Genomic DNA, 15,759 nt, shown 5'->3' on the forward strand with positions numbered 1-15,759 from the left:
CCGAAGCGCTGCGCAAAAAGAAGTGACATGTCACTTCTTTCCTGCGCTTTGCCGGCAGCTCCTGCTCTGTCTATGGCAGGAGCTGCAGGCAGAGCGCATGGAATCGGCGCTCACTACGGACATTTCTGCAGCGATCTAAAGCGCACATGTGCTCTTCAGATCGCTGCAGAAATTTCTGCAGGCTAGTACGCAACGTGCGCACATAGCCTAACTCTCTGCATATCTCAAATTGCTAATGGTTTTTCCACCTATTTTCATCCCAGCATTCAAATAATCTAAGTCCAGTTTTCTTACGATTACCTCTACATAGAGGTTGAAAAAGGTGAGAGGATGCACCCTTGTATTGTGCCCTTTTTTTATTCTGTATTTCTATACCTGGTTCGCACTATAGGTTGATTTGACAATCAAGAAGCTAATCAGGTGTGCAGCCCTCCTACCTTACTCAGTGCTTCCAGAAGCTTGTTATGCTCAACACTGTAAAAAGCCTTGGTATAGTCAAGGATGACAGTTAGAACTTCTTCTAGTACCGCCTTGTCTTTTTTTTGATCCACCTCAGGTTCGCGATGGGATCACAGGTTTCTCTTCTGGGCATCAGACAGCTCTCGATCAAGGTTGTTGCCCACGTGCTTCTGAATGATCTTTTATAAGCATCTTGCTGACATTGGGGAGTTAGGGCAATTGTTATACAACTGGCACAGACCCTTGCGTTGACTTTCTTTTTCGACATATTCTGGTTCTTCTGGTCCTCTGGCATAGAGCAGGCAGTTCAACTTTTGGGACTGGTTTGACCAGATCTACAGGCATACCATCAATGCTAAATGTTTTGTTTAACAGCTAAAGCGGTGATCAATCCTCCTCACAGTCCAATAGGTCTGGTTCTGGAATGTCTTGGCCACTGTGCTCCATGATGGTCAGTACTGGTGCAGGCAGGGCCGTATTTGGGGTTTTTGCTGCCCTAGGCACTGTCAGTGGTGGCGCCCCCTTCTGATCAGTCAGATTACGGTTATATGCACACAGCTTTTTTTTTTTTTTTCAGACAGATCCGCCCTATAACCCGCCCAAAAAACCCAAACTCTAAATATTAAAGAAATGAACTCATACACTGCAATGTAAAACGACTTGCTGTCCATATGTTCAGTCTTTGGAGTTTTTTTAAGCGCGTCAGGTTTCCTCAGACATGAAGCGGCTGACAGTGACCGGTCCATTATATGGCGGCTGCTGCTTGGATGCTGGTTACTAGTTGTGACCGGCCATTATATGGCGGCTGCTGCTTGGATGCTGGTTACTAGTTGTGACCGGCCATTATATGGCGCCTGCTGCTTGGATGCCGCTTACTAGTTGTGACCGGCCATTATATGGCGCCTGCTGCTTGGATGCCGCTTACTAGTTGTGACCGGCCATTATATGGCGGCTGCTGCTTGGATGCTGGTTACTAGTTGTGACCGGTCCATTATATGGCGCCTGCTGCTTGGATGCCGCTTACTAGTTGTGACCGGCCATTATATGGCGCCTGCTGCTTGGATGCCGCTTACTAATTCATTTAAAAAAATAAGTAAAATCCAGTAGCTAAAAGATGTTGGAAAAAACAACCAAGAAGCCACAGCAAAAAAAATAAATATTTGCTTCAGGATAAAATGCTGACTGTCCTGAAGTGTATTCTGTCTGAATAATTCCGGGGGTTCACAGACATCTACAAGACGTGTGCACATTCCCTGATAGAGCCCAGAGCCTTCAGATAGTAGTTAAGACCTCCATACACATTAACCTAAAGTGGTCTAAACCCGCCAATATCGACAGGTTCTGCTGATAGCCCAATGTGAACAGGGGCTCTCAATTCTGATTGTCAGGGGAATAAGGATCCAGAATGTCCAATTACGGAGTGTAGATCCTATTATCCTCTAAATGATAAGCTGCTGTCGGAGATGTCCAGCAGCGGCTCTAATAAAGAACACAGAAACAATTGGCAGAATGAGTGCTCCTGTATATGGGAGAGCCGAGCAAGATAGCTGCCGGCCTAAAAATCAGACTATAGTGTATGGGGGCTTTAGTCTATTACTTATTCGGCTGACAGACATGCAGATAGCTGTATTTTTAGTCCAGCACGCTGACCCTATGTTTTAGGATCAAGACTGATAAGGTAAAGATTACAACAGCCACATGACTATCACCAGAACTACCATCAGTACAGTAATACATAACTAAAACCACACTACATACTATAATACGTAACCAAAACCACAGTTAGTACAGTAATACATCAACAGAACTACTGTCAATACAGTAATATCACCAAAACCACCCTAAACACAATAACATCACCAAACCCACCCTGAAGACAATACATCGCCAAAACCACCATCAGTACATGAATACAATGCCAAATTCACACAGCAATCAAGTGCAGTGTCAGGTTAGACCCATATACATCTATGTATTGCATTAACGTACAACTCTCAGTATGTCCTTAACAATGGTAAGGAGATGCTGGTAGTTGTTACCAGCCATCATTAGACTGTGGACCATATAAGAACCACAATACTGATTAGTCCCAGGCAGTAGACTTAACTTTTGGACGAGATCTTATAGGTTTAGGTCCATTAATTCTGAGGAGATTAGTAGGGCAGAGGTGGGCTCAGTAGGGAGAAGGGGCATCATTGGGTGGGACTTGAGACCCCCACCAATTGCTCAAAAGACCCCTTAAGTGCACAGCTCAGGAGACAGGACTATGAAATTTTACTCCCGGAATCCATTCTGTCTGCATGTTCTGGTTCTGGGAAACACTCGGGGCCACGGTAGTCGGACCCCCAGCGATTGGAAAGTTATTCCCCATCCCAAGGATAGGGGGCAAGTTCCCAATGTGAGAAAACCCCTTTAAAAGCAGCATTCACACTGCAGCCAAAGATGGGAACCTGATTTATCTAAACAGTGTCCATCACCCGATGCACGAGCAAAAAACTTTCATTCGTCAGGTGAGATGATTTTTAAGCTGACTTAAAGGGAACCTGTCACCCCAAAATGACACCTAGACTGCGGAAATATTTATATGGGGGACATGATCTGTGGAGAAATAATCCCCCCATATAGTTCAGCTTAAAAAGGAACTGGTCACGACCTTTAATATTAAACTGCTCCATTGTCTTGTTAGTCAGAAAATGTGCATCACTTACATTGCGTCACTAACAAGACATTGGGGGCAGTTTAAAATTGAAAAAGGGTGTAACAGGTTCCCTTTAATGTTCACTGAAAAAGCCACATTTGATATGAAAATGAGGACATTTCTGCGCGGCCTAAGCCTGGGTGCACCGATACCACCTAATATAGGAAAATATTAGCCAGGCCTTTGTCTTGATTAATAGTGATCCATTGGTGAGAGTGAGCACCGTAACACCAGATCTCCTGACTGCACCGCACCCAACACTGCGGCACACTCCAAGCGTCAGTGCGGGTGTGCACACAACACAGGAGGAGCACAGCGGCACACACCAAGCGTCAGTGCGGGTGTGCATCCAACACAGGAGGAGCACAGCGGCACACTCCAAGCGTCAGTGCGGGTGTGCACACAAAACAGAAGGAGCACAGCGGCACACTCCAAGCGTCAGTGCATGTGTGCATCCAACACAGGAGGAGCACAGCGGCACACACCAAGCGTCAGTGCATGTGTGCATCCAACACAGGAGGAGCACAGCGGCACACACCAAGCGTCAGTGCATGTGTGCATCCAACACAGGAGGAGCACAGCGGCACACGCCAAGCGTCAGTGCATGTGTGCATCCAACACAGGAGGAGCACAGCGGCACACTCCAAGCGTCAGTGCATGTGTGCATCCAACACAGGAGGAGCACAGCGGCACACACCAAGCGTCAGTGCATGTGTGCATCCAACACAGGAGGAGCACAGTGAGGAGGGGCACACGGCGCTGTGATGTGCTGTCTGCTCACTTCAACAACCTTCCTCATTGAATCGGCAGTCAAATACAGGCAGCAACCAGGTGTCAGAACGTACCTGCAGTCACATTGCAGGCGCACCCACGCGGACACTGCAGTCACATTGCAGGCGCACCCACGCGGACACTGCAGTCACATTGCAGGCGCACCCACGCGGACACTGCAGTCACATTGCAGGCGCACCCACGCGGACACTGCAGTCACATTGCAGGCGCACCCACGCGGACACTGCAGTCACATTGCAGGCGCACACACACTGACACTTGGAGTGCTACTCTGCTCCTCCAGTGTCAGGACACGTGCAGAAATGCTAAGTGATTTTAAACAGCACTGACTCTCACCTAAGGACGAGGGACTGTCTTTAATATGCAAATAGGACGGTGCACATCTGCACCAAGACATCGGCCGCACCAGGGGGGACAGAACAGTCTGCATATATATAATATTAAGGTAAAACTGTATATGCCAGAGCGACGTCCCCTGTATAAATGTGTCTGCAGATTAATTGCCATTTTGGGAGTAAAAGTAAAATGTCATCGCTCTTAGCAACACATTGTCCTGCGTCTCCCAAGACTCCCCTCTTGTCTGGTCTGCTGCAGCACATACTGCAATGGTGCCCGTATAGGGAATCTGTCACCAGGTTTTGCTCCCCCATCTGAGAGCAGCATAATGTAGAGACAGAGCCCCTGATTCCAGCGATGTGTCACTTACTGAGCTGTTTGCTGTCGTTTTCTCTGCTGCAGATCTCGCAGTTATACAGAGCTCATGAATATGCTGGACTACCTGCAGCACACCAAGTAGTCCTGTAATGATAACTACTGCTGATTAAACAGTGATGTTATCAAAACTACACTAAGCAGCCCAGTAAGTGACAACACTGGAATCAGGATCTCTGCCCCTACATTATGCTGCTCTCAAATTAGGTGGCAAAAACCTGGTGACAGACTCATAATTCTCACTAAAGAGTAACCACCCTAAGTAAGCCCAAGGCTGTGCCCAAGAATAAATAATTGCCCATCACTGAGCTCACTGCACAAAAAATGACCTCACACCGTGTCACTTACAGTTTACAGCCTCCACATTCTCTCCTATAACATTCCTCCTCAAATGAAAACCCCCACTGTCCTCCCCACTGAATTATACCCTCCAGACCTTCCTCACTTATGAACTATGACCTCCACTGTCCCCACCTCTCCATGCAGCCCCCACTTCACTGTCCCCCTCATGATGTCCCCACTCTATAATGAGCCTTATGCTTCGCATTATGTATACCGAGCCCTCCCAGGCTCCTAACTGAGCGCTCCCCATGCTGCCCCTTCTCCATATCAAGCCCCCTCCATACCAAGCCCACCATGGTTCCCCTTCCATACAGAGTACCCCCCATGCTTTCCCATTCTCCATACCATGCCCCCCCCCGTGCTACCCCATTCACCATACCATGCCTCCCCCCGTGCTACCCCATTCTCCATACCATGCCTCCCCCCGTGCTACCCCATTCTCCATACCATGCCTCCCCCCGTGCTACCCCATTCTCCATACCATGCCCCCCCCATGCTACCCCATTCTCCATACCATGCCTCCCCCCGTGCTACCCCATTCTCCATACCATGCCTCTCATTCTCCATACTGTAACTCCCATTTGCTATACTGTCCACCACCCTCCCTCATTTTCCCATTCTGCTCCATCCCCCATGCTGCGCCCCCACATCATGCTCCATCCCCATGTTGCGCCCCCACATCCTCCATGTTGCGCCCCCACATCATGCTTCATCCCCCCCATCCTCCATGTTGCACCCCCACATCATGCTTCATCCCCCCCATCCTCCATGCTGCGCCCCTACATCATGCTTCATCCCCCCCATCCTCCATGCTGCGCCCCCACATCATGCTTCATCCCCCCCATCCTCCATGTTGCGCCCCACATCATGCTACATCCCCCCCATCCTCCATGTTGCGCCCCCACATCCTCCATGTTGCGCCCCCACATCATGTTCCATCCCCCATGTTGCGCCCCCATATCATGCGGCATCCCCCCCAGCCTCCATGTTGCACCCCCACATCATGCTGCATCCCCCCCATCCTCCATGTTGCGCCCCCACATCATGTTCCATCCCCCCATCCTCCATGTTGCGCCCCCACATCATGTTCCATCCCCCCATCCTCCATGTTGCACCCCCACATCATGTTCCATCCCCCCATCCTCCATGTTGCACCCCCACATCATGCTGCATCCCCCCCCCATCCTCCATGTTGCGCCCCCACATCATGCTGCATCCCCCCCCATCCTCCATGTTGCGCCCCACATCATGTTCCATCCCCCCCATCCTCCATGTTGCGCCCCCATATCATGTTCCATCCCCCCCATCCTCCATGTTGCGCCCCCATATCATGTTCCATCCCCCCCATCCTCCATGTTGCGCCCCCATATCATGTTCCATCCCCCCATCCTCCATGTTGCGCCCCCATATGTTCCATTCCCCCATCCTCCATGTTGCGCCCCCATATCATGTTCCATCCCCCCCATCCTCCATGTTGCGCCCCACATCATGTTCCATCCCCCCCATCCTCCATGTTGCGCCCCCATATCATGTTCTATCCCCCCCATCCTCCATGTTGCGCCCCCATATCATGTTCCATCCCCCCCATCCTCCATGTTGCGCCCCCATATCATGTTCCATCCCCCCATCCTCCATGTTGCGCCCCCATATGTTCCATTCCCCCATCCTCCATGTTGCGCCCCCATATCATGTTCCATCCCCCATCCTCCATGTTGCGCCCCCATATCAGGCGGCATCCCCCCCCCAGCCTCCATGTTGCACCCCCACATCATGCTGCATCCCCTCCATCCTCCATGTTGCGCCCCCACATCATGCTGCATCCCCTCCATCCTCCATGTTGCGCCCCCACATCATGCTGCATCCCCCCCCATCCTCCATGTTGCGCCCCCATATCATGTTCCATCCCCCCATCCTCCATGTTGCGCCCCCATATCATGTTCCATCCCCCCATCCTCCATGTTGCGCCCCCATATCATGTTCCATCCCCCCATCCTCCATGTTGCGCCCCCATATCATGTTCCATCCCCCCATCCTCCATGTTGCACCCCCACATCATGTTCCATCCCCCCATCCTCCATGTTGCACCCCCACATCATGCTGCATCCCCCCCATCCTCCATGTTGCGCCCCCACATCATGCTGCATCCCCCCCATCCTCCATGTTGCGCCCCCACATCATGTTCCATCCCCCCCATCCTCCATGTTGCGCCCCACATCATGTTCCATCCCCCCCATCCTCCATGTTGCGCCCCCATATCATGTTCCATCCCCCCCATCCTCCATGTTGCGCCCCCATATCATGTTCCATCCCCCCCATCCTCCATGTTGCGCCCCCATATCATGTTCCATCCCCCCCATCCTCCATGTTGCGCCCCCATATCATGTTCCATCCCCCCCATCCTCCATGTTGCGCCCCCATATCATGTTCCATCCCCCCATCCTCCATGTTGCGCCCCCATATCATGTTCCATTCCCCCATCCTCCATGTTGCGCCCCCATATCATGTTCCATCCCCATCCTCCATGTTGCGCCCCCACATCATGCGGCATCCCCCCCCCAGCCTCCATGTTGCGCCCCCACATCATGCTGCATCCCCTCCATCCTCCATGTTGCGCCCCCACATCATGCTGCATCCCCTCCATCCTCCATGTTGCGCCCCCACATCATGCTGCATCCCCCCCCATCCTCCATGTTGCGCCCCCATATCATGTTCCATCCCCCCATCCTCCATGTTGCGCCCCCATATCATGTTCCATCCCCCCATCCTCCATGTTGCGCCCCCATATCATGTTCCATCCCCCCATCCTCCATGTTGCGCCCCCATATCATGTTCCATCCCCCCATCCTCCATGTTGCACCCCCATATCATGTTCCATCCCCCCATCCTCCATGTTGCGCCCCCATATCATGTTCCATCCCCCCATCCTTCATGTTGCGCCCCCATATCATGTTCCATCCCCCCATCCTCCATGTTGCGCCCCCATATCATGTTCCATCCCCCCATCCTCCATGTTGCGCCCCCATATCATGTTCCATCCCCCATCCTCCATGTTGCGCCCCCATATCATGTGGCATCCCCCCCAGCCTCCATGTTGCACCCCCACATCATGCTGCATCCCCCCCCCATCCTCCATGTTGCGCCCCCACATCATGTTCCATCCCCCCATCCTCCATGTTGCGCCCCCACATCATGCTGCATCCCCCCCATCCTCCATGTTGCACCCCCACATCATGCTGCATCCCATCCTCCATGTTGCGCCCCCATATCATGTTCCATCCCCTCATCCTCCATGTTGCGCCCCCATATCATGTTCCATCCCCCCATCCTCCATGTTGCGCCCCCATATCATGTTCCATCCCCCCCATCCTCCATGTTGCGCCCCCATATCATGTTCCATCCCCCCCATCCTCCATGTTGCGCCCCCATATCATGTTCCATCCCCCTCATCCTCCATGTTGCGCCCCCATATCATGTTCCATCCCCCCCATCCTCCATGTTGCGCCCCCATATCATGTTCCATCCCCCCATCCTCCATGTTGCGCCCCCCCGGGTTGCTTGTTCGGCGCTGTCTTCGGCTGTAAAGCGCTTACCTGCTCCAGGCTGCATCTCCCGTTCTCCACGGTGGCGGTGGCGGTGGCGGCATCTGACATCTTGCTCGGCGGCGGTTCCATCTCCGGCGGCGGCTCCCGTCCTCCTCTGCGCGGCCTCACGCTGCTGTGACCTCTGCACAGTGAGCGCACGGCAGCACGTCGGGGCGGGGAGCTGATTACAGCTCCTCTGACCCCGGAAGTAAGTGCCGGCACGCTCACAGTGTCATTTATATTCGCGTGTTATAGACGTGACTATAAATGACTGTGTGCTCCCTCCCTCCTCCAAAAAGGCGCCGGATTTAATAAAGAGTTTGGAGGAGGGAGGGAGGAAGATTTAAAAAAAATTTTTTTTTTTTTTTTTTTAAATTTTGGTTTGGGCGCCGCCCCCCTGGAAGGCGCCGCCCTAGGCACGTGCCCTCAAGTGCCTAATGGCAAATACGGCCCTGTGTGCAGGCATATCGTTCTTCTGTTTTTTGTTTCTATATCTGCTTGATGTCCTGCTGGTTTCTATCTTCATGCCCATTATGCTCTTTCATGGTAGTTTGATGTGCTTGTGTCACCATGGAAATAATGCTGCTGTGGCCCTTCTTACTGGTGACTTGGAGGTACATGCAATTGGGCATGCAGGAGGTTGTTCTTCTCTTTCTTTGCTTCACGTTCGAAATTGACGTTGTCACTTTTTGTCATTCAGCTCTTAGCCTTGTCCTCTCTCTTCTGACTAGTGATCTGGAGGGTGACTGTAGTTAACCATGTATGTGTAAAATGGATGTTGGGTACAGAGATAATTGCAGAAATGTGCAAAGCAATCAGGTTGAGAACTGCTTTGTAGGTATTTTATGGTAAAGGAGCACAATAAGACTCAGATAAGCTCAGGGAAGATGGAGGAGAGAGGCACAAGTTTTTAGGATGCTATAAATCCATGGTTACCATTCAATATTGATGGTAAGGGAGACAGAGAGAGAGGTCTAAGGGGTACTTCACACACAGCGAGATCGCTACTGAGATTGCTGCTGAGTCACGTTTTTTGTGACCTCATTAGCGATCTCGCTGTGTGTGACACTGAGCAGCGATCTGGCCCCTGCTGTGAGATCGCTGCTCATTACACACAGCCCTGGTTCGTTTTTTTATTGTTGCTCTCCCGCTGATAAGCACACATCGCTGTGTGTGACAGCAAGAGAGCAACAATCCTGAATGTGAAGGGAGCGAATGTGAAGGGGCGTCTGACAGCCTGCGGTAAGCTGTAACCAAGGTAAACATCGGGTAATCAAGGTGGTTACCCGATATTTACCTTCGTTACCAGCCTCCGCAGTTCTCACGCTGCCAGTGCCGGCTCCTGCTCCCTGCACACGCTAAGTTAAGCGGTGTGAGCTGGTAACTAAGGTAAACATTGGGTAACCATACCCGATGTTTACCTTAGTTACCAGTGTCCGCAGCTTCCAGACGCCGGCTCCGTGCAAGCGCAGCGTCGCTTGCACGTCGCTGCTGGCTGGGGGGCTGGTCACTGGTTGCTGGTGAGATCTGCCTGTTTGACAGCTCACCAGCGACCATGTAGCGATGCAGCAGCGATCCTGACCAGGTCAGATCGCTGGTCGGATCGCTGCTGCATCGCTAAAGTGTGAAGGTACCCTAAATGTCATTCTCAAACAAAGGATATTGAAAAACAATTAAGATTTCATGAAAAGACCATTGTTAATGCTGCACAAGTATAGATTGGGGAAGACCGAGGGAGTGTCAGTGCTTTACACTTGCGGTTTGGCCAGGGGCTGTCCCATAAATGACATTCATTCCCAGGATAGTGGAGCTACATATGATTGCATGGTTGAAGATGATCCCACTGATCCAAAGAAGGAGGTCCGAATGTCACCTGTGTGAGTTAGGTGTTAGTAAATGTATAATCTAAAAGCTTTAACTAACCCTAGGACAAGAGCAATGGGACAGCATCTGTCGGACATTGAGGGCATCTCAAGAGGAATTAAAGACTTTACAGAAGAGTGGATGGACAGACTCATTCTTTTTTTCCATCAATTCTTTTTAGGCTCTAGTCAGACAATTTTTTTTATTTTTACTTTTTTAGTTTTGATTCATTCTGGAGGCTATTAGTGTCTGACTCATAAAAAGAGAAGGTTTACCTCAAGGGTATATGGTTTCATTTCCAGATATTGGATCTCAACCAGCTTAGCTTTGTTCTTTTATCAATTTTCTTTATGCGGCTGTAATTACATTTGACGCTTGTGTTGGATGCAAGCAGAGAACCCAGCGAGAGAGCGGCGAAACTGGAAAGCTGTGAAGTGGTTGCTTGACTTTTGGCTAAATTCTGGATTTTAAGTATTGCAATCATCTGCATTCAAGAGAGTTTATACTCGTTATTATATATTTTCCTGCAGGCTTCATTAGTTTAATATGAAGCTGCCCTGTTAGTAACATTGCGTAGCAGTGAGAGCTCAAGTTAGAAGATATACAGGAGGTTTAGCACCTCTGGTTATCGGTCCAGGGCAGAGCTAGTGGGATCTATCTTCAGAGATTGGAAGGCATAAATGTGTAATAACTTTTGTTTTAATAATAATAATAATAATAACCTTTATTTCTATAGCGCCAACTTGTTCCGCAGTGCTTTACAATTCAGGAGGCTCATATACATATACATATCATATACATAAACCTATACAAACAAGTAACAATTATAGAAGATACAATATTTAAAGGGAAAAATGGCAACCCTGCTCGTGAGAGCTTACAATCTACAATGAGATGGGGGGAGGGGCAAGGTACAAGTGCTTATTTACAATGACAATCCAACCATCTCATGGGGGATAGATAATGGCTTCCTGGACCAGTTGGCCAGAGCCTTGAGATGCATTTGGGTGCCATGGAGTTTGACGTGGGGTTATGTTCTGAGAAGTTGTAGAGGGATTAGGTGAAATTAGTTTGGCTAGGGAGTGTGATAGGCCGCCCTAAAAAGATTCGTTTTTAGGGAGCGTCTAAAGCTGAGTAAGTTGTGATTTGTCCTAACTTCTTGGGGGTAGAGCGTTCCAGAGGTTTGGTGCAGCTCGGAAGAAGTCTTGGATTCGGGAGTGGGAGGTTCGAATTAGTGTGGATGTTAGTCGAAAGTCATTTGCAGAGCGTAGAGAACGGGAGGGGTGATAGACAGAGAGAAGGGTGGAGATGTAGGGGGGTGCTGCACTGTGGAGAGCTTTGTGGGTGAGAACAAGCAATTTGAATTGGATCCTGTGATATATGGGCAGACAGTGCAATGACTGGCAAAGAGCAGAGGCATCCGAGTATTGGTTAGCCAGATAGGTGACCCTGGCTGCTGCATTAAGGATGGACTGTAAAGGGGAGAGTCTAGTTAGGGGGAGACCAATTAATAGAGAGTTACAGTAGTCAAGGCGAGAGTGGATCAGGGCCACGGTGAGGGTTTTTGTCGTTTCCATTCTGAGAAAGGGGCGGATTCTAGAGATGTTCTTGAGGTGCAAGCGGCAGGAGCGGGCAAGAGATTGTATGTGGGAGGTGAAGGAAAGATCAGTGTCAAGTATAACACCCAGACAGCGGGCCTGCAGCCGAGGACTTATCGTTGTGCCACACACAGAGAGGGAGATGTCAGGTTTAGGAAGGTTGGGAGATGGAGGGAAAAGAAGAAGTTCAGTTTTGGAAAAGTTAAGTTAAGTTTCAGATAGAGAGCTGACATGATGTTGCAAACTGCAGTCAAGCAGTCACTTGTGTTCTGCAGTACATCTGGGGTGAGCTCAGGGGATGAGGTGTATAGCTGTGTGTCATCAGCATAAAGATGGTACTGAAAGCCAAATCTGCTGATGGTCATTCCAATTGGGGCAGTGTAAAGGGAGAAAAGAAGAGGGCCAAGGACTGAGCCTTGAGGGACCCCAACAGTGAGAGGGAGAGGAGAAGATGTGGAGCCAGCAAATGATACACTGAACGAACGGCCAGAAAGATAGGAAGAGAACCAGGAGAGCACAGTGTCCTTTAGGCCGATAGAATGGAGCATAGAGAGAAGGAGATGGTGGTCAACAGTGTCAAAGGCGGCAGAAAGGTCAAGAAGAATAAGCAGAGAGTGGTCACCATTACGTTTTGCTGTTAATAGGTCATTGGTCACTTTGACGAGGGCAGTTTCTGTTTTTATGAAAATATGGCCTCTTAAAAACTTTTTAATTACCTTGTGTTTATTTTTTTGTTTTTATCATTAGGAACTCTGAAATTAGCCATTATCTTTTATATCCAATAAACGCTTGTCCAATTTGTAAAGAAATAAAACATCAGTGCTGTTAGATAGATGCCTCTCCATATTTATAGTGGTGTCCAATGGATTTACTACTAAGGCTAATTTCACTTGTCCATTAATCATCCGTTAGAAGGGATCCAGCAGCAATCTGTTAACAAAAAAAGTTGTGCGGCCACAACTTTTTATTTCTGTCTGGCTAAAAAAAACCTTGATTTCAACTGGATCGTTTTTTTAACATTGACGTCTATAGAAAATGGATCCGTTAACTAGTTCATCAGTTTTAATTCCATTTGAAAAGGATCCTATTTTCTTCTTTCTGGATCGCTTTAAAGTGGAAGTACATGGATGGCTTTTTAACACATGCATTTTCCATAGACTTCAGTGTTTAAAAAAACAAAAACATCCAGTTGAAATCATTTTTTGTAATCCAGGCAACTTTTTTTTGTCAACTGATTGCTACTGGATCCGTTCTCATGGATAATTACTGGACGTGTGAACGCCACCTAAGAAGCCATTTTCGTACGTCTCAGGGGCCGTCTTTTCTACTTGAGCTGATATCATGCAGACATTACAGCCTCCTTCCAAGACAAGGAAACTTTTGATTATTCCTGATTGTATTGTCTCTTGATTATAAATGACAGGTCATGTTCTGTTTTATCCTATATTTTATTACAGTAAATGGCTTTTTATTTGGGTGATTATCAAGAAAGGGCTAGATTAATCAAACGTTCCCATTGATGAGCCAGCCTTAACATATACAGCAATTGATCAGTCGTCGCAAAATTGCACTTTTGCTGATTACATTTTTTTATGACCCCCGAAAAAAGATTGTTTGTCATTGCTATATCTCCTCATGTCAACAGGCATCTGCTAGTCATTAGCAGGGGAGACGGGAGGAATAACAAATGATCAAAAATTACATACAAAAAAATATTTTTATGTATACAGTATATGTAAGAATATATATTTAGAAGTCTCAGCATTGTTAGTGGTATTCATTCTGTACCAATTTATGCTCACATAGACTCTTTCATTAAAATAGGCGTGCGGCATGCAGAAGGGTATTGTGTATTTCATTCTTTTAGAAAAAAAAAACCCAGCAAGTCACCAAAAAGTCATCCAAGGGAAAATTTGTTCTTGTATGTCTTGAATTGAATTTCTGGAAAATCCCAAGTAATTTATGGCAGAACTTTCCTGCAGGTAACCTCACTGGCCATAGTTAACCTTTCATGTCTTTTCTACAAACGTTTCTATTTAGTGTATACTTAATGGTGTTTTCCAAGGTCAGCAAAAGCTTGTCCAAGAGTGGAAATGTGATTATAACAGGCCTTTACTCACCATTGAAATCCCCGCAGTCCCAGCTCTCGCCATCGCTCTTTGTTTATTTGGCTCCCTATTTGGGCTCCACTGCCGAACTTATTCTCAAGTAGATAAAGCTTATGTATATGTGGCCTTTCTAATATAATAAACGTGCTCATTGCTTGTGGAGACGTGTGCGTAACACTCTTTAGAACCGTATCATTTTGGATATTTAAAAGAAAAACTTCAGAAGAGGTGATTCCTACTTTTGCCAAGTAATTTTTGTTACTTTTAAACATAAAATGGCTTTCTGCTAAGCATTTGGCATAACACTATTACATTTTTATATTTTGCGTGAAGGAGAGAAGAAAGAGAAGAAGTCAACTGCAGCAGAAGATGATGCCAGACCTGTTGATGTGTCTCGACTGGACCTGCGCGTTGGCTGCATTGTCTCGGCCAAAAAACATCCAGATGCCGATTCCCTGTATGTAGAAGAAGTAGATGTAGGAGAAGCGTCTCCAAGAACTGTTGTCAGTGGCCTTGTGAAGCATATTCCTTTAGAACAGGTATATGGTAGTTAATTATACTAATTACATATCAAAAATACCATATTTAATGTCTTAAAAAAAGGCTGTAAAAATCTTAAAAAAAAAAAAAAAAAATTCACGTTGGGAATCATGCTGACAAAAAAAAAAAAAAAGAAATGCAAGTATACCGCATTTTTCATTTTATAAGACGCACCGGATTATAAGACGCACACCAAATTAAAAAGGGGGCAGCGGTGGTTGAGCAAGGGTCACAAGCAGGGGCGGTTGTGGAGTAGCATGATACTGCGGGCGAAGCTTGGCAAGCGCTGTGAGGCAGAGAAAACATCTAGGAACTGTCAGTGGTACAGGTGTCAAAGAAATGGTGCCTGGACTCAGTGTGTGTGCAGATAGTTATCAGCTCAATGACAAGCTGAGACTTCATGCATGCGCCACCTCCAGGCGCCATTTTTCTAAATTCCGCTGCTGGGACATCAGTGGGTCGGAGATGGCGCGTGCCCAGATGAGATCTTGAGCCGAGAGCTCCATTTGTGCACGTGCCGACTCCGGGCTCCATTATTTGAAGCCTGAACCGCTGACATCTTCAGGATGGCTCCTGCCTCACCGTCTGCCACACAGCATCGCTGGCCACTGCACAGATCCAGCAGCACACAGGCTGCATCACCGCCCCTGTCTCCTGTCACCACCCCCGGTGACCTACATTCAGGTTATAAGATGCACCCCTCATTTTCCTCCCACGATAAAGTGCGTCTTGTAATCCGAAAAATACAGTATTTACTCCTGGAATCTTGCACCCTGTTGTGTCCCTGCCGACCACAAGTGATAAAATCACTGCCACCAGTGAAGAAAATGCTGAAGAAAATGTTTAATTATTTCCATATACTTAGAATATTGTGGCCTCTTTTAAATGTACTAGTAAGGAAGAAGAAAAATTGAGGAACTATGTATATCCTCAGGGTCACAGTCAGCACCATCCAAACCTAGGCAGTCGGCATATGTCAGTCATCTGGACTTAGGTGACAATGGGACCCCTATGATGCTGCCTCCAGGGGCGGGGGCACAGACACATGGATCTGGCCTGTGTTTAAT

General features: G+C 48.3%; 1 protein-coding gene across 4 annotated transcripts in view; it reads left to right on the forward strand.

Annotated features, from left to right (window-relative positions):
* The window catches only part of AIMP1 (aminoacyl tRNA synthetase complex interacting multifunctional protein 1), a 136,250-nt gene that overhangs the window by 86,438 nt on the left and 34,053 nt on the right, over positions 1-15,759 (forward strand). For all 4 annotated transcript variants that reach the window (XM_075350488.1, XM_075350466.1, XM_075350497.1 and 1 more), the window contains one exon: positions 14,486-14,691. In XM_075350488.1, the coding sequence (XP_075206603.1) occupies positions 14,486-14,691 (206 nt within the window). The remainder of the gene's footprint in view (positions 1-14,485; positions 14,692-15,759) is intronic.

Source organism: Anomaloglossus baeobatrachus, chromosome 1 (assembly GCF_048569485.1).
Source record: "Anomaloglossus baeobatrachus isolate aAnoBae1 chromosome 1, aAnoBae1.hap1, whole genome shotgun sequence".
Taxonomy (NCBI): Eukaryota; Metazoa; Chordata; class Amphibia; order Anura; family Aromobatidae; genus Anomaloglossus; species Anomaloglossus baeobatrachus.